This window comes from Scyliorhinus canicula, chromosome 15 (assembly GCF_902713615.1).
Source record: "Scyliorhinus canicula chromosome 15, sScyCan1.1, whole genome shotgun sequence".
In the NCBI taxonomy this organism is placed as follows: domain Eukaryota; kingdom Metazoa; phylum Chordata; class Chondrichthyes; order Carcharhiniformes; family Scyliorhinidae; genus Scyliorhinus; species Scyliorhinus canicula.
Window position 1 is genome coordinate 83174325 of NC_052160.1, and position 26830 is coordinate 83201154.

A 26830-nucleotide genomic window follows, 5' to 3' on the forward strand; every position below is an offset into this window, starting at 1 on the left:
CCAGAGCTCACACAGAGCTAAACACTGAGACAGTGAGAATACCCAGAGCTCACACAGAGCTAAACCCTGAGACAGTGGGAACACCCAGAGCTCACACAGAGCTGGCCCTGAGACAGTGGGAACACCCAGAGCTCACACAGAGCAGACACTGAGACAGTGGGAACACCCAGGGCACACACAGAGCTAAACCCTGAGACAGTGGGAACACCCAGAGCTCACACAGAGCAGACACTGAGACAGTGAGAACACCCAGAGCTCACACAGAGCTAAACCCTGAGACAGTGAGAACACCCAGAGCTCACACAGAGCAGACCCTGAGACAGTGGGAACATCCAGAGCTCACACAGAGCAGACAATGAGACAGTGAGAACACCCAGAGCTCCCACAGAGCAGACCCTGAGACAGTGGGAACACCCAGAGATCACACAGAGCAGACACTGAGACAGTGGGAACACCCAGAGCACACACAGAGCTAAACCCTGAGACAGTGGGAACACCCAGAGCTCACACAGAGCTAAGCCCTGAGATAGTGGGAACACCCAGAGCTCACACAGAGCTAAACCCTGAGACAGTGGGAACACCCAGAGCTCACACAGAGCAGACACTGAGACAGTGAGAACACCCAGAGCACACACAGAGCTAAACCCTGAGACAGTGAGAACACCCATAATGCACAGCTGACTTAGCAGCGTATTGGGAGCAACTGCAGAGCCACATACACAGACACACCCAAATACATGTACACAGATATATAGACAGAAGCATGCACATACACACAGATACATACACAGAAACACAGACAAACGCACACAGAAAGATCAGCACATACACATACAGACGCATATATGCACATCCACGCACATACATAAATACACACAAACACAAAGAAGTACACAGATACATATTCAGAAACTTATGCACACACAAGCAGATATGTGCATGCACACACAGGCACAGACACAGAAGCGCACACACATACACAGCACAAATACAGACATGCAAACACATGCACACACAAAGAAACACACAGCACAAACACATGCAAACACAGCCAAACACACACACACAAACCCAAGCTCACACACAGAAGCACACATGCACACAAATATACACACACACAAGCACTCACACACAGACATTCCAGACACATACACAGGCACATGTAGCCATACATTAACACATTGCAAACATATACTAAAACTCTCACGTATTCACATACTCACACTGACCCATGCACGCACACACATGCACACACTCACAGATGCACACACACTCCGCTCACATGCAGATGGACTCACATGCTCACCCACCCCCCACACTTACACATACACACACACATAGTCACAGATGCAAACTCACACACCCACACTCACATTCACTCACTCAAACACACACGCTCACACCACGCTCATGCACTCACTCACACCACACCCACACTCATACATGCATGCTCACACACACATCCTCTCACACGCACTCACACTTACACACATGCATGCTCATACATGCACACTCAAACCCACTCACACCCAGACTCACGCACCCAGACTCACGCACCCACACGCGCACCCACACACTCACACACACACGCGTCCATGCACACCCACACACACGTCCACACACACGCATGCACACACACCCATGCACATTCACACACTCTCACATGCTCACGTCCACACTTAAACACAAACGTACACGTGTCACACGTACACTCAGACATGCACACTCACGCACCCACACTCACACTCACACACCCACACACGTATCATACACACACACACACATACAATTTAGGGCTGTTGTCCAACCTTTGTGAAATAGTGCTTGGATGTACAGGGATTTACATCTGGTGGGCAGCAGGTATTTGGCACAGCATCTCCCCAGTCGGTGTCGTTCGATACACCACAACAGTGCAGCTAAGAGGAGACAAGGAAAGAATAAAGTTATCCTCTTATAATGAACAATAAATTCATAAAAGTAAGAGAGAAACAGAGTTAACATTTCACGTCATTGACGCTTCTCTCGCCCACAGCCTAACATTGTGAGTACTTAGAACCTATCTGGTTTCTTTTTCAGATTTCCAGCATCTGCAGTATTTTGCTTTTGTATCACACGCCATGTGACATAGGCGATTACTAAATAACAGGCCCGCATTTTCTAAATATTATTTCTTGAGATATGGCTTTTCCACAATGTTAACTTTAATTCGTTAGTTTGTGAAATCTGATTGGATGTAATCTGGAGGTTTCATCACATGTCGCCTTATGCCCCATCTCGATGCTCTCTTCATTTGGGCACCCATGGTGCACTGCTTCCCTTGGCCAATGGGAAGAAAAACAGACTCTGAATTACTCTTAAATAGATAATACATGCCTGTGTGTCAAATCATCTTTTTAATCCCGTCGCCAGTACTTTTAGAACTAACATGTGCTGAGAGACAATGGATAAATCACGCTATTGGTTTTGGTGTTCCTTGAATTTTGTTCTGGAGCTCCAGGAGGCTTCGCAATCTCTGGGAATCGCTTGGTGAACCGTCGTTTGCAGATGTTTCATTGAACTGGGTGACTTGGTTAGAGAGCAGCAGATAAGAAGCAATGACGTTTGTGTGGTACTGGAACCAGAGGTAGACCAGATCGGGAAAGGATGACATGGATGTGGTATATCTGGATTTCCAGAAAGCCTTTGACAAGGTGCCACACAAAAGGTTGCTGCATAAGATAAAGATGCATGGCATTAAGGGTAAAGTAGTGGATAGAGGATTGGTTAATTAATAGAAAGCAAAGAGTTGGGATAAATGGGTGTTTCTCTGGTTGGCAATCAGTAGCTAGTGGTGTCCCTCAGGGATCCGTGTTGGGCCCACAATTGTTCACAATTTACATTGATGATTTGGAGTTGGGGACCAAGGGCAATGTGTCCAAGTTTGCAGATGTCACTAAGATGAGTGGTAAAGCGAAAAGTGCAGAGGATACTGGAAGTCTGCAGAGGGATTTGGATAGGTTAAGTGAATGGACTAGGGTCTGGCAGATGGAATACAATGTTGACAAATGTGAGGTTATCCATTTTGGTAGGAATAACAGCAAACAGGATTATTATTTAAATGATAAAATATTAAAGCATGCCGCTGTGCAGAGAGACCTGGGATGTGATAGTAGCATGAGTTGCAAGAAGTTGCAGCTGCAACAGGTGATTAAGAAGGCAAATGGAATTTTGTCCTTCATTGCTAGAGGGATGGAGTTTAAGACTAGGGAGGTTATGCTGCAATTTTATAAGGTGTTAGTGAGGCCACACCTGGAATATTGTGTTCAGTTTTGGTCTCCTTACTTGAGAAAGGACGTACTGGCACTGGAAGGTGGGCAGAGGAGATTCACTAGGTTAATCCCAGATCTGAAGCAGTTGGATTACGAGGTGAAGTTGAGTAGACTGGGACTGTACTCGTTGGAATTTAGAAGGATGAGGGGGGATCTTATAGAAACATATAAAATTATGAAGGGAATAGATAGGATAGATGCGGGCAGGTTGTTTCCACTGGCGGGAAAGCAGAACTAGGGGTCATAGCCTCAAAATAAGGGGAAGTAGATTTAGGACTGAGTTTAGGAGGAACTTCTTCACCCAAAGGGTTGTGAATATATGGAATTCCTTGCCCAGTGAAGCAGTAGAGACTCCTTCATTAAACGTTTTTAAGATAAAGATAGATAGTTTTTTGAAGAATAAAGGGATTAAGGGTTATGGTGTTCGGGCCGGAAAGTGGAGCCGAGTCCACAAAAGATCAGCCATGATCTCATTGAATGGCGGAGCAGGCTCGAGGGGCCAGATGGCCTACTTCTGCTTCTAGTTCTTATGTTCTTATGTTTTCTTCCCTACATTTGAAACCAGTTGAGTTTTTGTGACAGTCCTTGCAGGTTTTCTGACGACTCCATAATATTAGTGCACACTTTGAGCCGTCAGCTGTGTTGCATTTTCCCCACAATGAGGAAGCGACACAGATGGTGGTCTGGTTAAATATTGGACGTGAACGTCCACATGACCTTTCCTGCACTTCCGCTGCGACTTGAGGGAAAACCCCTCCTTCAACGGAATTCAGTGTCTGATCGAGGAACCCGGCATTGGAAATGGAGAAGACGAGCATGTTGAAAGATACCCCTTTCTCTTGCTGCCACGCTCCCCGCACCCCCACCACCTTGACCTCTGCCCTGTCAACCCCTTCCAACCAATTATGTACCTCTGACTTGGATCATTCTGATCCCAGGAAATGACCCGCTGCTGGCTTCTTAACAGCCTAATTGGCTTGTGGTTCTTTAGGCTTTCCAAAAAGTAGTTAATGTGGGTCTTCAACCAACAGGCTAATTCTCTCTTTAACTACCCCCCCCCCCCCCCCCCCCCCCCCCCCCCCCCCCTCCCCAATTACCTCCTCAAGCTTCTGCGCATCTGGGAAATACACTCTCACTCTGTGTTTCAGTGAAGCTGCATTCTGTGGGATTTACAGTCAGGGTTAAACTGGACTGTTAAAAATGTAGGGGCAGAATATGATTATTCATGCTAGAGGATCTCAATGCAGTCTGGTTAGAGTTGCAAAGTCCGGTTGAATATATTCCAGGATGTTTCATTGCAAGACCCGTAAAATCAGACATTTTCTCCCATTCCCAACCTTTCCCAAATAATCAAAATGTTCAAAGAAAATGGTCTGATGGATTTGCACAGCAGCACCTAGAAGGCTAATTAATCTTTTTACAAATACTGAACTTTATTATGTTTTAAAGTGTCTCATTTAATTTCAGGTGAAATGGATGAAGGGGGTTGATGACCATACCATTACCTGGAGACGACCATGTGATCTGTAACCAAAACCTATTGAAAATCAAGAGGTGAGTTCCTCACCTTGGCAGAAAGAGCAGTTATTATAAAGACACAGAGACAGAGAGGCACAAAGGATTTACTGCTGTGAAGAGCAAGGTGAATTGCTCATGTGTTAAAAAACAAAGCAGAATGCTTGTAAAAGCTGGTTTTCTGTTCTTGCGGAAGGAAACAGGACAGACAGGAATTTTAGAGATTTAAGAAACAAGGAGTCGCTTAGATGGGCTTTCCTGGCAGAAGCCTATTCTGAATCATCCCGTCTGAGTGGAACAATTCATGAAGTGCACTGGAAGATTTGACCTGGTGTGGCAGGAAGCAATGAGCTGGACAGAAGCTGGGAATGCTTTGAGACTATTGAATTTCTCTCCATCCTGCAGAATGTGGAATGCATAAATAAACTATTGTATAATGCATTTGGATTGAGTTAATGAATTATCGTGCGGCACGGTAACACAGTGGAGCACAGTTGCTTCACACCACCAGGGTCCCAGGTTCGATTCCCAGCTTGGGTCACTGTCTGTGTGGAGTCCGAACGTTCTCTCCGTGTCTGCGTGGGTTTCCTCCGGTTGCTCCGGTTTCTCCCACAAGTCCCAAAAGACGTGCTTGTTAGGTGAATTGGACATTCTGAATTGTCCCATTGGTGCCTGAATGTGGCGACTAGGGGATCTTCATAATAGCTTCATTGCAGTTAATGTAAGCCTACTTGTGACAATAATTAAGATTTAAAATACAATAATAATCTTTTCCTTAAGTTGGTATATTCGATGCCTGTTAAGTAGTTTTTGATCTAAGTTGATTTTAGTTTGTTACTGTAAAAGTCTTAAAATGCGAAATCCTGTCCTGCAATTTCTTTTTCTGTCAGTCCCTGGGAAATTTATTATTTTTTTACATCCATTGGTCTCTTGATGGATCACAACAGTCTTCAGTTCCTGGAGACTTCAGGACAATCCCGGAGGGTTGGCAACATGAGGTCTTATGGAACCTTGAACGGAGTTCTGATCTTTATCAATGATCCACCATCTATAAGGCACAAGTCAGGAGTGTGATGGAATACTCTCCACTTGCCTAGATGAGTGAAACTCCATCAACACTCAAGAAGCTCACCATCATACAGGACAAAGCAGCCCGCGTGATTGGCAGCCTTTCCATAAACATACAATTCCTCCACCACCAACCAACAGTGACAGCTGAGTGTACCATCTACAAGATGCACTGCAAGAACTCACCAAGGTTCATTAGACAGCACCTTCCAAACCCATGACCACTACCATCTAGAAGCACAAGAGCAGCAAATACCTGGGAACCCCACCACCTGGAAGTTCCCCTCCAAGTCATTCACCATCCTGATTTGGAAATATATCGCCATTCCTTCACTGTCGCTGGGTCAAAGTCTTGGAACTCCTTCCCTAATAGCACTGTGGGTGTACCTACACCACATGGACTGCAGCGGTTCAAGGCGGCGGCTCACCACCACCTTCTGAAGGGCAGTTAGGGATGGGCAATAAATGCTGGCCGATCCAGTGTCATCCACATCACGTAAATGATTAAAAGAAAATCTAGATAAACCAATAAAAAAGATAACTCCAAGTTCGCTAATGCACACAGGAGTTTGAATTTTGCAAAATTAAACTGCAGGCTGATTTTGATATGAATAAAGCTGGGTATGGGTGAATGGTTTGTGTTAACTATCCAGAATTGCCTCTTTGAAAGATACACAGCCTGGGTCATAGTGCAAGGAATACTGAGGGCCCATGGCCCTTGCCTAGTGAGGTCACAGGGAAATCAAACACGTCAGAAAGTATAGCTAGGGCAGCTAAATAGATAACTGATTCCTTTTATTGTTCTTGCTACCCTTCTCATCCAAAACAATATGTCAAATTTCTGGTTTCCTCATATGCAGCAATAATTGAGGCCCTTGGAGAAGGCCCAAAGGGGAGACAACCAGATGGATACCAGGTCTTAGCGCAATTCAGAACAGAAAGGCTCTGAGAAAAGGAGATTTTTCACAGGAGTGTAAAGGATATTACTGAGATCCTTAAAATGAAGAGAACAAATTCTGTTCAAGTTCATAGTTTATGGAGATGGATCGAGAGGATATGGCACTAGAAAGGAGAGTTAAGGTAGATGTCAGGAAATTCATTTGCAGAGGGAGATGCTGACCTCAGATTGTCTAAATGTGCAGTTTGGACGATGAGCTGTCACAAAATAGTTAATCTCTTACAAGTTATCTGTGATTAGTAATATCAGTTACTGCCAGGGGCGGCACAGTAGTTAGCACTTCTGTCTCACAGCGCCAGGGGCCCGGGTTCAATTCCGGTCTTGGGTCACTGTCTGTGTGGAGTCTGCACGTTCTCCCCGTGTCTGTGTGGGTTTTCTCTGGGTGCTCCGGTTTCCTCCCACAGCCCAAAGATGTGCAGGTTAGGTGGATTGGCCATGCTAAATTTCCCCTTAGTGTCCAAGGATGTGTAGGTTAGGTGGGGTTATGGGGATATGTTGGGGGAGGGGGAGTGGGCCAAGGTGGGGTGGTCTCTTAGAGGGTCAGTGCAGACTCGATGGTCCGAATGGCCTCCCTCTGCACTGTAGGCATGCTATGGTTCTATGAATCCTCGCATTTGCCTCATCACCTTTTGAGAAATTTCCCAGAAGGATTTCCCTAAACTATTCTGCTTTGCATCTGGTGGGTTTTTTTGCCAGTTCTCGGACATTGCGTGACTGGATGTCAGGGGAAGCACAAGATGCTCCAGATCTGAATTGGATACACAGCAATGGGCAAGTTTGACCTTTCTGTACTCTCTTTTTACAAGTTCATATTTACCACACAACTCTCTGTGGCAACACACGTAGAGCCCCATCCTTCAGTCTAAATCATCAGACAATTTGATAGTTTATTTTGTGAACCTTTGCAAGACAAATTAAAGTTTTATCATGCCTCCTAGAATCTACTCACCATTTCACATGTCTCATTTTTATTCAAACTTTCTTGATGTGTGGGATTTAAAAGAACATAAGTGATCTGGGCACTAAGTAGAGGGTATACCTCTGCCACGCTTTGTTAACTCAACATTATTACAATTGTGCACCTCTTCCAGGATTTTCCCTGCCTGGTTGATGCTCTGTAAGCACGATACTGACAAAATGAAATTATTTTTATTAAAAACTTCCCTCTCACCAAAGAAGTTCCAGAGCAATCCATATCCAAGAACCTGCTCTGAAAATGCTGCTCACATGTTGTCAGGTATGACAAATTTCACCACAGTAGCCAAGGCGGCCGAGAACATTCTAAAACAATCAACAACATTCTAAAGAAAATAACCCATGCCATCCTAACACAATCTGCAAATGTTAAGCGATCCTCTTAAAAAAAAATCCAGGATCTATCTCTTGATCTTCACCAGTTCTTCCTTGGACCAGACCCTATCTGTGTACCAGGTTTTATTGAAATTTGTCCATTGGTTTTTGAGATGATATATTATTGTCTACAGACAAAAAGACTAACATTAACTCCACCCACCTCAGAGACAGTGGTCATAGGAAATAAGAGTACGAGTAGGCAATTAGACACGTCAAGCCTGCTCCACCATTCAATAAGATCCCAGCTGTTCTCATTATGGCCTTAAACCCACTTTCCTGACTGACCCCTCATGACCTTTGACTCCACTGTGGGTCAGAAATCTGTCTAACTCAGCCGTGAATATACTCAAGCCTCCATTGCTCTCTGGGGGAGAGAATGTACGTCCTCCCCGTGTATGCGTGGGTTTCCTCCGGGTGCTCCTGTTTCCTCCCACAGTCCAAAGATGTGCGGGTTAGGTGGATTGGCCGTGCTAAATTGCCCCTTAGTGTCCTAAAAAGTAAGGTTAAGGGGGGGTTGTTGGGTTACGGATATAGGGTGGATACGTGGGTTTGAGTAGGGTGATCATTGCTCGGCACAATATCGAGGGCCGAAGGGCCTGTTCTGTGCTGTACTGTTCTAAGTCTAACTCTCAAACTGACTATTGTTCAGGACCAATACCCACGAAGCATTGGCTATCTGTAAAGAAACAGGAGGCAGGATTCTCCGAGCCTCAGCGCCAAAATTGCGCTCAGCGAAGGGGCGGAGAATAGGGCGTCAGACCCGCGATCGGGTCCGACATCTTCCCACGATTCTCTGGGGACCAGAGAATCGCCGGCAGTCGCGCACACCCGGTCGACACGCCGTCAGTCAGGGACCACTGAAAGAGGCCCCCGTGGCGATTGTCCGCCGACAACTGGCCGAGTTCCTGCCAACGTGGTTCACTCATGGTTCCACCCGGCGGGAGCTCGGGGGGCCTCCAGGATGGCCAGGCTCATGATCGGGGGTCACCGATCAGTGGGCGCGCATGATCTGGGGGGGCCTATATTGTCGGGGCCTGTCCGCTGTGTGGGTCCGCCATGTTGCACGGGGCCGCTGCTGCATGCGGCCGCCATGCGCATGCACCAAGCCGCAGCCGGAAGTGCAGGGCCCCGTTACGGCAGCTGGAGCTGCGAGGAGCACTCCGGGGCCTTTGCTAACCCCCTTTAAAATGTAGAATCCCTCTGGACGTTCTCCACGAAAGTCCAGAGTGATTCGCGCCCGTTTTGTCGTGGGGACATAACCCCATTATCAGAGAATTCCACTCAGTGTGCTTCAAACGTCTCTGAACTGTCGACATCGTCTCTGGGCAGCACATATCAGAGCAAATACTCCCACATTAAATCATTTCAAAATGTCTTTTGCTAATGACTTACTATTATTATAATTTTTGACACAGGAGTATGCATCACTCCATGGGCCCAATTTTCTGAGATCCAGAGCATTAAAATTTGGACTGAAGTCTGTGATGCACCTCAGGATCCTGCGGAGGATCTGCCACACCCACAGAGGCTGTTGCTGCCTGGAAAGTTTTAAGTTGCTGATTGACTGGTTCACTCTGCTCACAGTAATTTGCCGATGTCTTTTACACTGATCTCAGTGTCACAGATTTGTGCCACTTACCTTCCACTTACCTGGAGATTACCCTGGAATTGTTACACAGTTCAATCTCTGATGTAACTCAGTGACTGATAATCGAGTGGAACTGATAACCACAACTGGCCCCTTCACAACAATCGCCCGACTCAAAACTCAATCCCACCATCACCTTTCAACCTGGTTCATCCCTGACCCGACTTACACCCAATCCTAATATCCCTCGATGCCACGAACGCCATTACCCCATTAACCCTCGACACCATTCACCCCCGACACCATTCACCCCGACACCATTCACCCCGACACCATTCACCCCGACACCATTCACCCCGACACCATTCACCCCCGACACCATTCACCCCAGACACCATTCACCCCCGACACCATTCACCCCCGACACCATTCACCCCGACATCATTCACCCCCGACACCATTCACCCCCGACACCATTCACGCCCGACACCATTCACCCCGACACCATTCACCCCCGACACCATTCACCCCCGACACCATTCACCCCGACACCATTCACCCCCGACACCATTCACCCCCGACACCATTCACCCCGACACCATTAACCCCGACACCATTCACCCCCGACACCATTCACCCCGACACCATTCACCCCCGACACCATTCACCCCGACACCATTCACCCCCGACACCATTCACTCCCGATACCATTAACCCCCGACACTATTCACCCCGACACCATTCACCCCGACACCATTCACCCCGACACCATTCACCCCCAACACCATTCACCCTGACACCATTCACCCCCCCGACACCATTCACCCCGACACCATTCACCCCGACACCATTCACCCCCGACACCATTCACCCCCGGACACTATTCACCCCAACACCTATCACCCTCGACACCATTCACCCCGACACCATTAACCCTCGACACCATTCACCCCGACACCATTCACCCCAACACCATTCACCCCGACACCATTCACCCCCGACACCATTAACCCCCAACACCATTCACCCTGACACCATTCACCCCGACACCATTCACCCCTGACACCATTCACCCCGACACCATTAACCCTGACACCATTCATCCCCGACACCATTAACCCTGACACCATTCACCCTCGACACCATTAACCCCCGACACCATTCACCCCGACACCATTAACCCTGACACCATTCATCCCCGACACCATTAGCCCTGACACCATTCATCACCGACACCATTAACCGCCGACACCATTCACCCCGACACCATTAACCCTGACACCATTCATCCCCGACACCATTCACCCCCGACACCAATCACCCCCGACACCACTCACCCCCGACACCATTAACCCCCGACACCATGAACCCCCGCCACCATTCACCCCCGACACCATTCACCCCGACACCATTCACCCCGACACCATTCACCCCGACACCATTCACCCCCGACACCATTCATCCCCGACACCATTCACCCCCGACACCATTAACCCTGACACCATTCACCCCGACACCATTCACCCTGACACCATTCATCCCCGAAACCATTAACCCTGACACCATTCATCCCCGACACCATTAACCCTGACACCATTCATCCCCGACACCATTAACCCTGACACCATTCATCCCCGACACCATTCACCCCCGACACCATTCACCCCCGACACCATTCAATCCCGACACCATTCACCCCGACACCATTAACCCTGACACCATTCACCCCGACACCATTCACCCCCGACACCATTCACCCCCGACACCATTCACCCCCGACACCATTCACCCCCGGACACTGTTCACCCCAACACCATTCACCCTCGACACCATTCACCCCGACACCATTCACCTCGACACCATTCACCCCGACACCATTAACCCCCGACACCATTAACCCCCGACACCATTAACCCCCGACACCATTCACCCCCGACACCATTCACCCCCGGACACTATTCACCCCAACACCATTCACCCTCGACACCATTCACCCCAACACCATTCACCCCAACACCATTCACCCTCGACACCATTCACCCCAACACCATTCACCGCGACACCATTCACCCAGACAGAATTCAGCCTCGACACCATTCACCCCCGACACCATTCACCCCCGACACCATTCACCCCCGACACCATTCACCCCCGACACCATTCACCCCCGACACCATTCACCCCCGACACCATTCACCCCCGACACCATTCACTCCCGACACCATTCACCCCCGACACCATTCACCCCCGACACCATTCACCCCCGACACCATTAACCCTCGACACCATTCACCCCGACACCATTCACCCCGACACCATTCACCCCGACACCATTCACCCCCGACACCATTAACCCTCGACACCATTCACCCCGACACCATTCACCCCGACACCATTCACCCCCGACACCATTCACCCCCGACACCATTCACCCCCGACACCATTCACCCCCGGACACTATTCACCCCAACACAATTCACCCTCGACACCATTCACCCCGACACCATTCACCCCGACACCATTCATCCCGACACCATTCACCCCGACACCATTCACCCCCGACACCATTAACCCCCAACACCATTCACCCTGACACCATTCACCCCCCCGACACCATTCACCCCTGCACCATTCACCCCGACACCATTCACCCCGACACCATTCACCCCCCGACACCATTCACCCCGACACCATTCACCCCCGACAACATTCACCCCCGACACCATTCACCCCCGACACCATTAACCCTGACACCATTCATCCCCGACACCATTAACCCTGACACCATTCACCCTCGACACCATTAACCCCCGACACCATTCACCCCGACACCATTAACCCTGACACCATTCATCCCCGAAACCATTAGCCCTGACACCATTCATCACCGACACCATTAACCCCCGACACCATTCACCCCGACACCATTAACCCTGACACCATTCATCCCCGACACCATTCACCCCCGACACCATTCACCCCCGACACCACTCACCCCCGACACCATTAACCCCCGACACCATTAACCCCCGACACCATTCACCCCCGACAACATTCACCCCGACACCATTCACCCCGACACCATTAACCCCCGACACCATTCACCCCCGACACCATTCACCCCAACACCATTCATCCCCGACACCATTCACACCCGACACCATTAACCCTGACACCATTCATCCCCAACACCATTCATCCCCGACACCATTCACCCCGACACCATTAACCCTGACACCATTCACCCCCGACACCATTAACCCTGACACCATTCATCCCCGACACCATTAACCCCCGACACCATTCACCCCCGACACCATTAACCCCGACACCATTCAATCCCGACACCATTCACCCCGACATCATTAACCCTGACACCATTCACCCCGACACCATTCACCCCGACACCATTCACCCCGACACCATTCACCCCGACACCATTCACCCCCTATATCAAAAATCACCGTCCCAAAGAACAAAAAGTACAAAGAACAGCACAGCACAGGCCAGGCCCTTTGGCCCTCCAAGCCTGCACCGATCATGATGCCTGTTTAAACTAAAACCTTCTGCTCTTCCGTCGTCTGTATCCCTCTATTCCCAACCGATTCATGTATTCATCAAGATGCCTCTTAAACACCACTATCATATCTGACTCCCCACCTTCCTTGGCAGTGCATTCCTGGCACTCATCACCCTCTGTATAAAAACCTGCCTCGCACATCTCCTCCAAACTTTCCCCCTTGCACCTTAAACCTATGACCCCTGGTAATTGACTTTTCCACCCTGGGAATAAAGCGACTAACCCTGATCCAATAAACCCCGACCCATTAATCCCACCAATCCCATTAATCCTGACCCACCCAACCCCTTACCCGACTAACTCCCAACCTGACACCTTTAATCTCCACCTGACTAAGTCATGACACTATTAACCCCGATCCTATTAATGCCCAATCCCATTAACCCTGACCTGTCTAACCCCTTACCCGACTAACTGTTCACCGACAATGTTAATAATGATTATTATTATTATTATTATTCAGTCTTCTGGACTTAACATTGAGTTCACCAGCTTCAGACTGTGAACTCGCTCCTCCATCTTCACCCCATTTTTGGGGGTGGTTTAGCACAATGGGCTAAATAGCTGGCTTTTAATGTAGAACAAGGCAGCAGCACGGGTTCAATTCCCGTACAAGCCTCCCCGAACAGACGCCGGAATGTGGCGACTAGGGGCTTTTCACAGTAACTTCATTGAAGCATACTTGTGACAATATGTGATTATTATTATTATTCGGGCAGAACGGTAGCACAAGCGATTAGCACTGTGGCTTCACAGCGCCGGAGTCCCAGGTTCGATTCCCTGCTGGGTCACTGTCTGTGCGGAATCTGCACGTTCTCCCCGAGTCTGCGTGGATTTCCTCTGAGTGCTCCGGTTTCCTCCCACTGTCCAAAGACGTGCGGGTTAGGTGGATTGGCCATGATAAATTGCCCTTAGTGACCAAAAAAAAGGTTAGGATGGAGTTACTGGGATAGGGTGGAAGTGAGGGCGTAAGTGGGTCGGTGCAGACTCGATGGGCCGAGTGGCCTCCTTCTGCACTGTATGATCTATGTAAACTATGTATGGCCCGACACCTTTAACCTCGACCTGACTAAATCATGACCCTGTTGACCCCTGCCCCCATTAACCCATCCCATTAACAATGACATGATAACCCCTGACCCGACTAATCCCCAACCCCATTTACCTCCGACCCCATTAACATCCGGCGTGACTAACCCCCTGAGCCCATTCACCCCTGACCCGACTAGCTCCCAATGCGATTGACCCCTGACCACATTAACCACTTACATAGAACCACTCACCCACAAATTTTACCTGAATAAGGCAGCAAACATTGTACACTCTTCATACGTCTCTCGCATGCTGGTCAGCAAGGATGTCTGCGCTGACACATAGATTTTCCAGCTGGGATTGGAAGTCCCGGCTGAAAGGGTGTATAAAAATGTGCAGGAGTCAAAATCTTCGTGGGCAGGGCAATGAGTGCAGCCTCGACACTGGCTGAATGCCCAGGGCTAGTATTCTTTATTATCGTAGGAATAGTGTTTGGTGATCAGTGTTGGGAACAGAGAGGCATCTACAAATACAATCTTATGATTCTCAAGTAGAGACACCAGTCTTATAAACCCAGCCTACAAGCATCAGCAAACTGGCATTGAATTCATTGTAATGACAGAAAAAAATGATTGAAATCTCAAACTAAATCATCTGTGTTCACACAGAAAATACAGAACTATCACTGAGTGTACAGCAGGGCCACAGGCTTCGTTGTTGAGAATATTGCCTGGATTCATGGCAGCTGAAATTTACCTGCGTCTGGATTCTGTTCCAAGCTTCCATAATTCCAGTGTCGTTCTGATGTTTCAAAGCCTGTTTCATGTCACTTTTGATGTAGTTGGTTACCTGTAGAATGGAAACAGTAACACCATCAGATGAAAGGAACATCCTTCCCTATCATCACGTCCCACCTACAAGACCAGCGACTGCTTCCTTGATTCTGTCATTCACCAGGAACAATCACCCCGCTATACGTTGCCAGGCACTTCATCTGAGAAATTACAGTTTACTGTTCTCTGATACTTTACCCTTCAAATAACTACTGGATATCACTCACCTGCCACACCAGTCCAGCAGAGCTCCACACAGACTCCGCCTATTTAGCTCGACTTTAAGCTGCTACAGGGTTCTGGACTTCTCCTTTTGGTCCTTCTCTGTTTCTGTACACGACCAAGATTTAACTTAATTACCTTAGGTTCCCAGCCTGTGTAACTCCCCATGTATACTTTGGCTGCTGCTCCTGCCCCAAGCTCTTCACAGTGCATAGAATTCGTACAGTGTAGAAGGAGGCCATTCAGCTCATCGGGTCTGCACAGTGCCTCTGAAACAGCTCCCTACCCAGGCCCACTCCCCTGCCTGATCCTCGTGGTGGTAGTCCAGTGGTTAGCACTGTTGCTTCACAGTGCCAGGGACCCGGGTTCGATTTCCAACTTGGGGAACTGTCTGTGCGGAGTCTGCATGTTCTCCCCGTGTCTGCGTGGGTTTCCTCCGGGTGCTCCGGTTTCCTCCCACAAGTGCCAAAAGATGTGTTTGTTAGGTGAATTGGACATTCTGAATTCTCCCGCTGTGAATTTTCACAGTAACTTCATTGCAGTGTTAATGTTTGTGACACTGATAACAATTAGTATTATTAAACGCACCAAACCTGCACATCCCTGGACAATAAGGGGCAATTTTAGCATGGCCAATCCACCTAACCTGCACATATTTTCCTCCTAGACCCTTCTCTCCTGTCGCTTTGTCTCTTAATTTCTCCCCTCTCAGGGATTCTCTTCCACCAAATCTCCCTCCAACAATTCATTACCCTTCCACATTGTTGGCCCACATTCCAGCTCTGATTCAATCAGAGACAGTCCTACACCCTCTGCCCCTATCAGCATTCTCTCATGGGAACAACAAGGCACTCAGTGCTGCCCAAGTACCAACGTCAACTGCCCCATCCTCCAGTCTCTCACCTCTAGTGTGCTGGCACAGATGGGCAGGGGGGGGGGGGGGGGAGAGAGAGAGAGCATGATCTTGCCCATCTCCTCCCTGTCCACATCACTCTTCCCGCTGCAGATCCTGTGGACTTTGCCAGTGGATCAGCACTCACCCCAAAACCAACCTCTCTGCATCTCCCTGCAGAGTACTCAGTCACTCATGAACAAACCTATTGCAATCCCTGAACATTTTGTGAATTATTGTATTGATGTTATGAACTCAACAGATTCCTGGCTGAGGGGTGAAGAGAGTTCTCACCTAAAAAAAGCCTCCCTGCCTGGTCACACATTTAACCACTCACCCTATCCAATCCGTCATGGTGGTGGTGTGACTCTTCTAACCAAATCTCACCTTGGGTTGTCCCCTACTCCCCTGGCACTTACTCCTCATTGAAACCTCTCACCTTGTCCCACCCTTGAATTCTCAATTAAAATTCCTGTTCTTTAGCAGAAAGCTGCCTTCACTACTTTCCCCACTCAGCCTCTGCGTCAAATAGCTTCCCAGCCTCAGAAAATTTTACCTCCATCTCAAAGGTGCAGGTTTTCTCAGCTCTCCCCCCCCCCCCCCCCCCCCCCCCGGCCCCCCAAACCACTGGGTTTTCCGGTGGCGTGGTGTGGCACCAATAGGAAATCCGATTGACAAGCGGAGGGAAGAGAGAATCCTGCTGCTAGCGAACGACACACCGACAAGAAACACGCAGCTAGGGGAGCGGAGAATTCCGCTCCACATAAAAAGAGGCTAAAAGATAACAAGGAGAGAAAAATTAGAGTGCAAAAGAAAGCTAGCTAGAAATATAAAGACAGATAGTATTATCCCAAATCAGACCTCAACAGTGGCTAAGGCACTGAACAATGGTAATCAATACAGTGACACAATAACCCTTAACTGCTACCTTTATTCCCAATCAAACAACAAAAAGCCATCTCAGCTCTCAATCTACTTTCAAATACAGTTAGCCCTCAAGAATACCTGCAGTATAGAAATCCTCAATATTCTATTTTGAGAATGGAGATATAATTTGACACTGTTTTAAATAAAAGACATGAATCTGGTCAGAACCACACAGAAACTCTGGTTGTATTTCTTGAGAAGCTACTTCTCAATTTGTTTCAACTCACCTTCCAATCACACAACTTTGAACTGCTTGGAAAGAAACTATTCATCTGTTGACAGTGTAAGGGTCCTTCATGTTTATTCCCTACCTCTTCCCTCATTTCCCCCTTTCTTTTATTTTTGTGATTACATTTTTAATCCATGGATGATTCATGGACATGTGTCTTTAAGGTAGCTTGCTATTTTATTTCAGGCAGAAGAAAGTAGCCTGTGCCTTTAATTCAAACGGAAGGATCCAGAAGGCTGCGGTGATTTAAATTGGGGGCCATCACCAAGGACAGAGTTTGGCTGGAGTCAATTTGATTGATTTGACTGGTGCTCAATGAATTGGCCCAAAAGGCTGTGCTGTGCCTGGTAAGAGTAATAATAATCTTAATTAGTTTCACAAGTAGGCTTGCATTAACACTGCAACTCAAGTTACTGTGAAAATCCCCTCGTCGCCACACTCCGGTGCCTGTTCGGGTACAGTGAGGGAGAATTCAGAATGTCCAATTCACCTAACAAGCATGTCTTTTGGGACTTCTGGGAGGAAGCTGAAGCATCCGGAGGAGACCCACGCAACATGGGGAGAACGTGCAAACTCTGCACAGACAGTGACCCAAGTGGGAATCGAACCCGAGACCCTGGTGCTGTGACGCAACAGTGCTAACTACTGTGTTACCGTGATTGGATATTATCTCTCTGGAATATTTTTGTAGAGCCACAAAGTTCTATTTTTGTTTCACTTTTGATTCTAGCAGTACGGAGGTAAAACAACCAGATAAATCATCTCCAGAAAACTGCTGCTTAGCCTCTCAAAAAAGATCCAGCAAACTCCCTTTCTCTATGAGCCTTGGGTGTTAGATTCCTGACCACAAACAGGGAATCTGTCTCACCAGGAAAGTCGTGTGTACAGGCTGCAAAACAAGGACTAGGATTTACAAGCTCGCTGTGTCGAAAGCCTGCAAGAGACCATCACCCGAAGCAAAGACTTTTTTCTCTTTCATTTACGTTTTTGCATCTTTTCCACCCCTCTGTGTTTGTCTGCCTTGTGTGTGTTTGTAGAGGTTGGGTAGGCAAGTTAAAGTAGGAGTCAGGTACTTATTAATATTTAACCAACTACATCTGCTGCATGTTTCACCATTATTCGTGTTGTAAATAAACAGTAATTGTGTTTCAACTTACAAACCTGGTGACTGTATTTATTGGGCAGCCAAGGGCCAAAGACTTTGGGTATTTTTATAGGAGTTATTGTTTAATTGATTTGGGTCACTGCCTGTGTGGAGTCTGCACGTTCTACCTGTGTGTGCGTGGGTTTTCTCCGGTTGCTCCGGTTTCCTCCCACCGTCTAAAGATGTGCAGGTTCAGTGGATTGGCCATGCTAAATTGCCTTTAGTGTCCAAAAAGGTTAGGTGGGATTACTGGGTTACAGTAATAGGGTGGAGGCATGGCCTTAGCAGGGTGATCTTTCCAAGAGCCGGTACAGACTCGATGGGCCGATCAGCCTCCTTCTGCACTGTAAATTCTATGATTCTATGATTCGTGTTGTGACTCCAGGGAATGTGGAACTGGAATTGACACTCACTAGCCCAGGGTGTCATAGCAACAGACATATCTTTAACTGAACTGCAGAGAGAGCAGATACTCCCAAAGGGAGACAAACAGCCGACGCCGGAGTGAAACCCGGAGTGTTTCACTCTGGCGTCGGAGGCCGTTCCTCACCCCCTATTCTCCCCCCCCCCCCCACCCCCCCCCCCCCCGTCCAGGGGGCTAGGAGTGGCGGCGCGTGCATTTCGCGCGCTGGGCCTTGATGCTTGCGTCAAAGCGGCGCACCGGGAATGACGCGGCCGGCGGCACCTAAGTGACGTCAGCCGCACTTGCGTAGGTTGGCCGGCGCCAACCCGCGCATGCGTGGTTGCCGTCTTCCCCTCCGCTGCCCCGCAAGACATGGCGGCTTGATCTTGCGGGGCGGCGGAGGGAAAAGAGTGCATCTTTTAGAGATGCCGACCCGACGATCGGTGGGCACCGATCGCAGGCCAGACACCTCCTGAGCACGCCCGTGGTGCTCGATCCTCTCTCCACCCCCCACAGGCCCCACACACAGCGGTTGCACACTGTTCACGCCGGCAGCGACCAGGTGTGGTTGGCACCGGCGTGAACCGGTCAGGTTCAGCAGGCCGCTCGGCCCCTCCAGGCCGGAGAATCGCCGGTCGCCGTTAGAAACGGCGAGCAGCGATTCTCCGAGCGGCCTGTCGCAAAACGCAACACGCCATTTTGGGGGGGTGGGAGGATCGCAGGGGGTGCCAGGGCAGCGTGGCGTGATTCGCCCGGCCCTCCCACGATTCTCCCACCCGGCATGGGGAGCGGAGAATCGTGCCCTTGACTTCTGCTCACAGCTTAATCTAAAACTCAACTAAAACTATTTTTCTGCAACCGCCTGATTCCTCAGCTCCTTCCATTAATTATATCAGCTTACCAAATTGAAATCTAATTAACGCCACAGGGAACCCGCTTTATCCAAACAAAACTCTATTAGCAAAAACTTTTTGTTGTTCCTTAATTGCACCCCAGCTCCAAAACCTTTTTTAAACACACTACTGCAGCAGTCACTCACATACTAAATGAGGCATTTAACCCTTACTACACCATCTACATATAGCACGATAGATATGAAATACCTAATTTCATCGCAATATTAAGAGTTTCTGTGGATATTTTTAAAATAAAAAAGTTCACAAAGAGTGTTGGTCCAATAAAAAGTGAGGCTGGAGAAGTGATGATGGAAAATAAGGACATAATAAAGATATTAGAATTGATTCAGTATTTTACATATCTTCCCTGTAGAGGACACGTGTGACATCACAGGAATAGGAATGGAAGGGAGGGAGGAACTCAGGAAAATTATAATAACCAGAAAAGCGAAGCTGAGTAAATTGTTGGGTCTGTCGCAGGCCAGTCATTGCATCCAATGGACCTCATCCTAGAGTCTTAAAAGGGCCCAGTGAGATAGTTGATATGTTGGTTTTAATTATCCCAAGCTCCCTGCATTCGGGGAAGATTCCAGTAGATTGGTAAGACATGATCTTCCCTTAACAAAACCATGATGCCTATCAATAACTAGTCCATTTTCCTCCGAATTTCCATATACTCTGTCCCTCAGTATCTTTTCCAAAAGCTTCCCCACCACTGTGTCAGGTTTACCAGCCTATAATTTGCTGGATTGTCCCTACTTCCTTTCTTAAACAAGGGAATAACATTGGCTATTCTCCAGTCCTCTTGAACCTTGCCTGTGGTCAAAGAGGATGTGAAGATATCTATTAAGGCTCCAGCTATTTCTCACCTTGCCCCCCGTGGTAACCTGAGATAGGAACATTCCAGCCCGTGGACTTGTCTACCTTAATGCGATTTAGGATGCTCAACAATTCCTCCTTTGATGTATTGACATTCTCAAGAGCGTTCACACACCTATTGCTGACCTCAACATCCGTCATGTCCCTCTCCTTGGTGAATACCGATACAAAGTACTCATTAAGGATTTCACCCACTTCCTGTGGTTCAACCCATAACTTCCCTCCATTGTCACTGAGTGGGCCTACTCTTTCTCTTGCTACTCTCTTGCTCCTAATATATGCATAAAAAGCTTTGGGATTCTCCTTGACCATGTTTGCTAAAGACATTTCATGGCCCCTTTTAGCCCTCCTAATTCCACTTTTAAGTTCCTTCCTATTTTCACTGCACTCCTCAAAGGCTTTGTCAATTTTCAGATACCTAGACCTATTGTATGCTTCCTACTTTCCTTTTGACTAAGCTTACAATTTCCCTTGTCATCCATGGTTCCCGAATCCTGCCATTTCTATCCTTCATTTTTGTGGGGACATGCCTGTCCTGCACTACAATCAACATGCCTCTAAAAGCCTCCCACGGGATAGCACGGTAGCACAAGCGGATGGCACTGTGGCTTCACAGCACCAGGTTCCCAGGTTCGATTCCCTGCTGGGTCACTGTCTGTGCGGAGTCTGTACGTTCTCACCGTGTCTGCGTGGGTTTCATCCGGGTGCTCCGGTTTCCTCCCACAATCCAAAGACGTGCAGGTTAGATGGATTGGCCATGATAAATTGCCCTTAGTGACCAAAAAGGTTAGGAGGGGTGATTGGGTTACGGGGATAGGGTGGAAGTGAATGCTTAAGTGGGTCGGTGCAGACTCGATGGGCCAAATGGCCTCCTTCTGCACTGTATGTTCTATGACAGATGTGGATTTGCCCTCAAATAGTCGCTCCCAATCCACATTCCCCAGTTCCTGTCTAATTTGGATGTAATTGGCCCTCGCGCAATTAAGTACCCTCACCCCAGGCCAACTCTTGACTTTATCAATGACTACTCGGAATCTTGTGGAATTATGGTCACTAAGCCCAATATGCTCCATCACTGAAACATCAGTCACCTGGCTTAGCTCATTCCCCAATACCAAGTCTAGCATGGCCCCCTCCCTGGTTGGCTTTCCCTCTTGGACACATCTGACAAATTGCTCTCCATCTGAGCCTCTGGCTGTAAGGGATTCCAGTCATTATGGGGGCAGTTAAAGTCGCCTATCACAACTATCCTGTTTTTTTCACACCTTTTCAGTATCTGACTGCACAACTGCTCCTCTGTCTCCTTTGGGCTATTGGGAGGTCTGTAGTACAGTCCCACCATTGTGATTTCACCCTTCTTATTCCTGAGCTCCATAATGCCTCACTATAAGATCCCTCCAATGTGTCCTCCCGCAACACGGCTGTGATCTGCTCTCTAATCAGTAATGCAACTCTCACACCTCTTTTCTTTCCCCTTCTGACCCATCTACTTATCCTGGTTTACATTAGCGCCAGACAGGAACAAACAATTGCTGCAGTTCACCCATGCACTCTTTAAATGTTTGCCATTGCCTATCCACTGTCATCCCTTTAAGTAATGTTCCACAATGCATCATAGCCAACTCGTGCCTCATAGCATCATAGCTTTCTTTAGATAGATTCAGGACGCTCGTCTCAGAATCTACTACTTCACTCTGCATATTGATGAAAAATTCCATCATATTATGGTTGCTCATCCCCAAGGGGTCTCGCACGGCCAGATTGCCAATGATCCTATTCTCATTATGCAGTACCCAGTCTCGGATGGCCTGTTCTCCAGTTGGTTCTTCACTGTATTGGTTCAGAAAACCACCCTCTATACACTCCGGGAATTCCTCTTCTACGGTACTGTGGCTAATTTGATTTGCTCAATCTATATACATATTAAAATCACCCAGAATTACAGATGTTCCTTTGTCGCATGCATCTCTAATTTTCTGTTTAATGCCAGGCGGGATTCTTCTTTCTGGAGACTAGGTCCCCACACCGGCGGGAGAACCGGCGCCAACCACTCCGCACTTCCGGAGGCTAGGTGGACACCGGAGGAGTTGGCGCTGCTCCAACCGGCACCGGAGGGACTGCGCGAGTTCGTGCATGAACCGAAGGGCTGGAGTGATCTTGCGCATGCGCAGACCGGCCGGCATATTCTGGCGCATGCGCAGGGGATTCTCTTCTCTGCGCCGGCCAAGGTGGAGCCCTACAGGAGCCGGCACGGAAGGAAGGAGTGCCCCCACGGAACAGGCCCGCCCGCAGATCGGTGGGCCCTAATCGTGGGCCAAGCCACCGTGGGGGGCTCCCCTCCCGGGGTAGGATCCCCCCCCCCGCACCCCCTCCCCCGAAGACCGCCCGAGCCGACTTACCTGACAGGTCCCGCCGTGTGGGACCATGCCTGATCCACGCCGGCGGGACTGGCCAAAAACAGCCGGCCGCTCGACCCATTGGGGCCCGGAGAATTGCCGGGGGGGCCACTACCAACAGCCCCCGACTGGCGTGGCGTGAACCCCACCCCTGCCCAAAAACCGGCGCTGGAGAATACGGCAGCCACCATTGAGGCGGCGGGGCGGAATTCGCCCCATCGGAAAAGTCGGAGAATCCCGCTGGCCATTCCCAAGTTTGGGGGTCTATACACAACCCCCACTAATATTTTTTGCCCCTTGGTGTTTCTTAGCTCGATCCATACAAATTACACATCATCTTGGCTAATATGCACAGTAACATCGTTACTGTGTTAATGTATGCCTACTTGTTACAATAAAGATTATTATTATCCTTCCTTACTATTGCGTTACTTTCCTCTTTAACCAGTAATGCAACTCCACTACCTTCTCCTTTAATCTGTCCTTCCTAAATACTAAATATCCCTGGACGTTCAGTTTTGATCCGTGGTCACCCTACAGCCATGTCTCTGTAATCGTGACTATATCATACCCGTTTATATCTATTTGTGTGATTAATTCATCCACTTTATTGCGAATGCTCTGCATATTAAAGACACAAAGCCTTAATATCTTTTTAACATTACTTTTTTATGGAATTTACAGTGCAGAAGGAGGCCATTCAGCCCACCGAGTCTGCATCAGTCCTTGGAAAGAGCACCCTACCTAAGCCCATACCTCCACCCTATCCCTGTAACCCCACCTAACCTTTTTTTGGATGCTAAGGGCAATTTTATCATGGCCAATCCACCTAACCTGCACATCTTTGGACTGTGGGAGGAAACCGGAGCACCCGGAGGAAACCCACGCAGACACGGGGAGAATGTGCAGACTCTGCACAGACAGTGGCCCAAGTCGGGAATCGAAATTGGGACCTTGGAGCTGTGAAGCAACAGTGCTAACCACTGTGTCCCCATGCTGCCCCAAACATGGCCTGTTCCCATTATTTTTTACTGTGGTTCTGTTTGATTCTGGCTCTTGTAGGTTTCTCTGCCTATCTTATTCCCCTCTCTGTCTTTTGTTGTTGTTCGTATTTCCCCCTCCTCAAACTCCTTGCATTGGTTCCCAACCCCCTCACTCTCCACACTCCCCTGACCCCTCCACATTCCTCGCTCTCTCCATATTCTTGTGACCCCCTGCTCCTCATTTCCAATGACAAATATGAGGAGCACTTGAATTTCTTTGTCACCAAGATTGGAACCATCCATTCATGTGGCTCTGCAACATCCCTCCCTTCCTCTCACTCACGTGGCCAATCTTACTCTGAAGCTTCCTCCCTGCCATAGCCCTGAACTTACAGCTTACATTGCACTAGTGACTCTACTATTTCCTCTGATGGACCCTCTGAGTTCATCTTGTCCATACCACTGCTCTCCTGCTCACTCAATCCTATCCCCACTAGACTATTGTGCAGCCAGTGTCCCCTCCGGGTGGGGTGGGGGGGGGGGGGGGGGGCACGTTTATGATTTGGTCACTCTGTTCTCCAAATCTAACAGCATCATCCATCTTCTTATAATAAAACCAATTGCTGATCAGTCTGTCCCTACAAACTACCATCCCCTCGCCAATCTCCCGTTCCTCTCCAATCTTCTGGAACATGTTGTCACCTATTTTCTGGAACTCCCTATTTGACTCCCTCCAAACGGGCTCTTATCAAAGTCACAAAGAACATCCTGTGTGACCTCTCCCTCTCCTTCTCAACCGGACTCTGACCTTTGATACAGTTTGCCACAACAACTTCCTTCAACACCTCCCTCTCACCATTTTCCATCTGTATCAAATTTAAATGAAGGTTTTCGAAGCCAGAGGTGAAATTAAAGCATCATAAAAGCTTGGGATAATGCAGTTTTGTTTAGATTAAGAGGAGTGTTTAATTAGAGACCTTTGTGTTTGGTTAATAAGATGATGTAAATAATAGGAGCAGCTAGAGTATCAGGCATCTTAGCAGAGAAGCAGAGACGGTTCAGTTAGTTCCTGGAAGTCAAACAATGAAGACACTTTCTGAAGACATCAGCTAGAGACCCTGAATTGTTTTGACAGGATTCAGGTCCATCTCTTAAAACATTCTCAAAGAACATCACTGAAACAGGTATTTCTGACTGCTAACTGTATTTAGAAGGGGATTGAGAGCTGAGATGGGTTTTTGTTGCTTGAGTGGAAATAAAGATAGCAGTTGGGGTCTGGTCTGGTATAGTAATAATAAATACTGTACTGGGAGGAACCCAACATTCGGGCCTGGCAGGTAATGACCTTCTTCAACCATCTAAACATTTTCCCTCAACATTCAATATCATGACTGTCGTGGTTCCCTCCATCACCAACATCTTGCGGGTCACAGAAACATAACCGGTTAAGACCCTAACTGCACAATGAGCCCTGACTCAGAACAGGATGAAAATCGAGCTTAATAATGACTGAAGTGATAACTGATGTGACTCAATTGTTGGTAAGTTGAACAATCAATGCCTGTGTGTAACCGATCAGAGACCAATCCTCTGCCCGTTCTGAACACCATCAGAGCCTCCACCTGGGATTTCTACAATGGATGAGTATTCGATTTGTCAGATCACTGCACACTGCTGAAGTTAAATATCCCCATATGTTGATTCAAACTTCAATCTGGGTTTTAAAAATTTTGATATTACCAAACGTACCTGTTTTTCATAGAAGAAGAGAATGATGGCGGCTGTGACTTCAATTAAGAGGATCAGGAGGAGCAGGGTGAAAAACTAGAGATAAAGGAAAGATAAATAGAGCCGTGAGCAACAGGAATAAACTCCCAAAACACCTCTGACTCATCACACACTCGTGCGCGCACCTCCCTCCCACAGAACACACTACCAGAAGGATGTGGAGGATTTAGAGAGGGCGCAGAAGAGATTTACCAGGATGTTGCCTGGTATGGTAGGCATTAGCTATGAGGAGCGGTTGAATAAACTCGGTTTGTTCTCACTGGAACGACGGAGGTTGAGGGGCGACCTGATAGAGGTCTACAAAATTATGAGGGGCATAGATAGAGTGGATAGTCAGAGGCTTTTCCCCAGGGTAAAGGGGTCAATTACTAGGGGGCATAGGTTTAAGGTGCGAGGGTCAAGGTTTAGAGTAGATGTACGAGGCAAGTTTTTTTACACAGAAGGTAGTGGGTGCCTGGAACTCGCTGCCGGAGGAGGTGGTGGAAGCAGGGACAATAGTGACATTTAAGGGGCATCTTGATAAATACATGAATAGGATGGGAATAGAGGGATACGGACCCAGGAAGTGTAGAAGATTGTAGTTTAGTCGGGCAGCATGGTCGGCACAGGGTTGGAGGGCCGTAGGGCCTGTTCCTGTGCTGTACTTTTCTTTGTTTTACAACACACACGCACCACTCTCTCCCACACAGCCACACAACACCCACACACATCACTCTCTCACTTAACACCCACACAGAAACCACACTCTCTCCCACACACCCACACACATACACATCACACTCCCACACACCCACCACTCTCTCCCACACACCCACACCACTCTCATCCATACACCC

General features: G+C 48.3%; 1 protein-coding gene across 3 annotated transcripts in view; it reads right to left on the minus strand.

Moving 5' to 3' along the window:
• LOC119978474 (leukocyte surface antigen CD53-like) overlaps window positions 1-26830 on the minus strand; it is a 102988-nt gene that overhangs the window by 5420 nt on the left and 70738 nt on the right. For all 3 annotated transcript variants that reach the window (XM_038820134.1, XM_038820135.1, XM_038820136.1), the window contains exons 4-6: window positions 25956-26030; window positions 15159-15251; window positions 1809-1916 (exon numbers count right to left, since the gene is read on the minus strand). In XM_038820134.1, the coding sequence (XP_038676062.1) occupies window positions 1809-1916; window positions 15159-15251; window positions 25956-26030 (276 nt within the window). The remainder of the gene's footprint in view (window positions 1-1808; window positions 1917-15158; window positions 15252-25955; window positions 26031-26830) is intronic.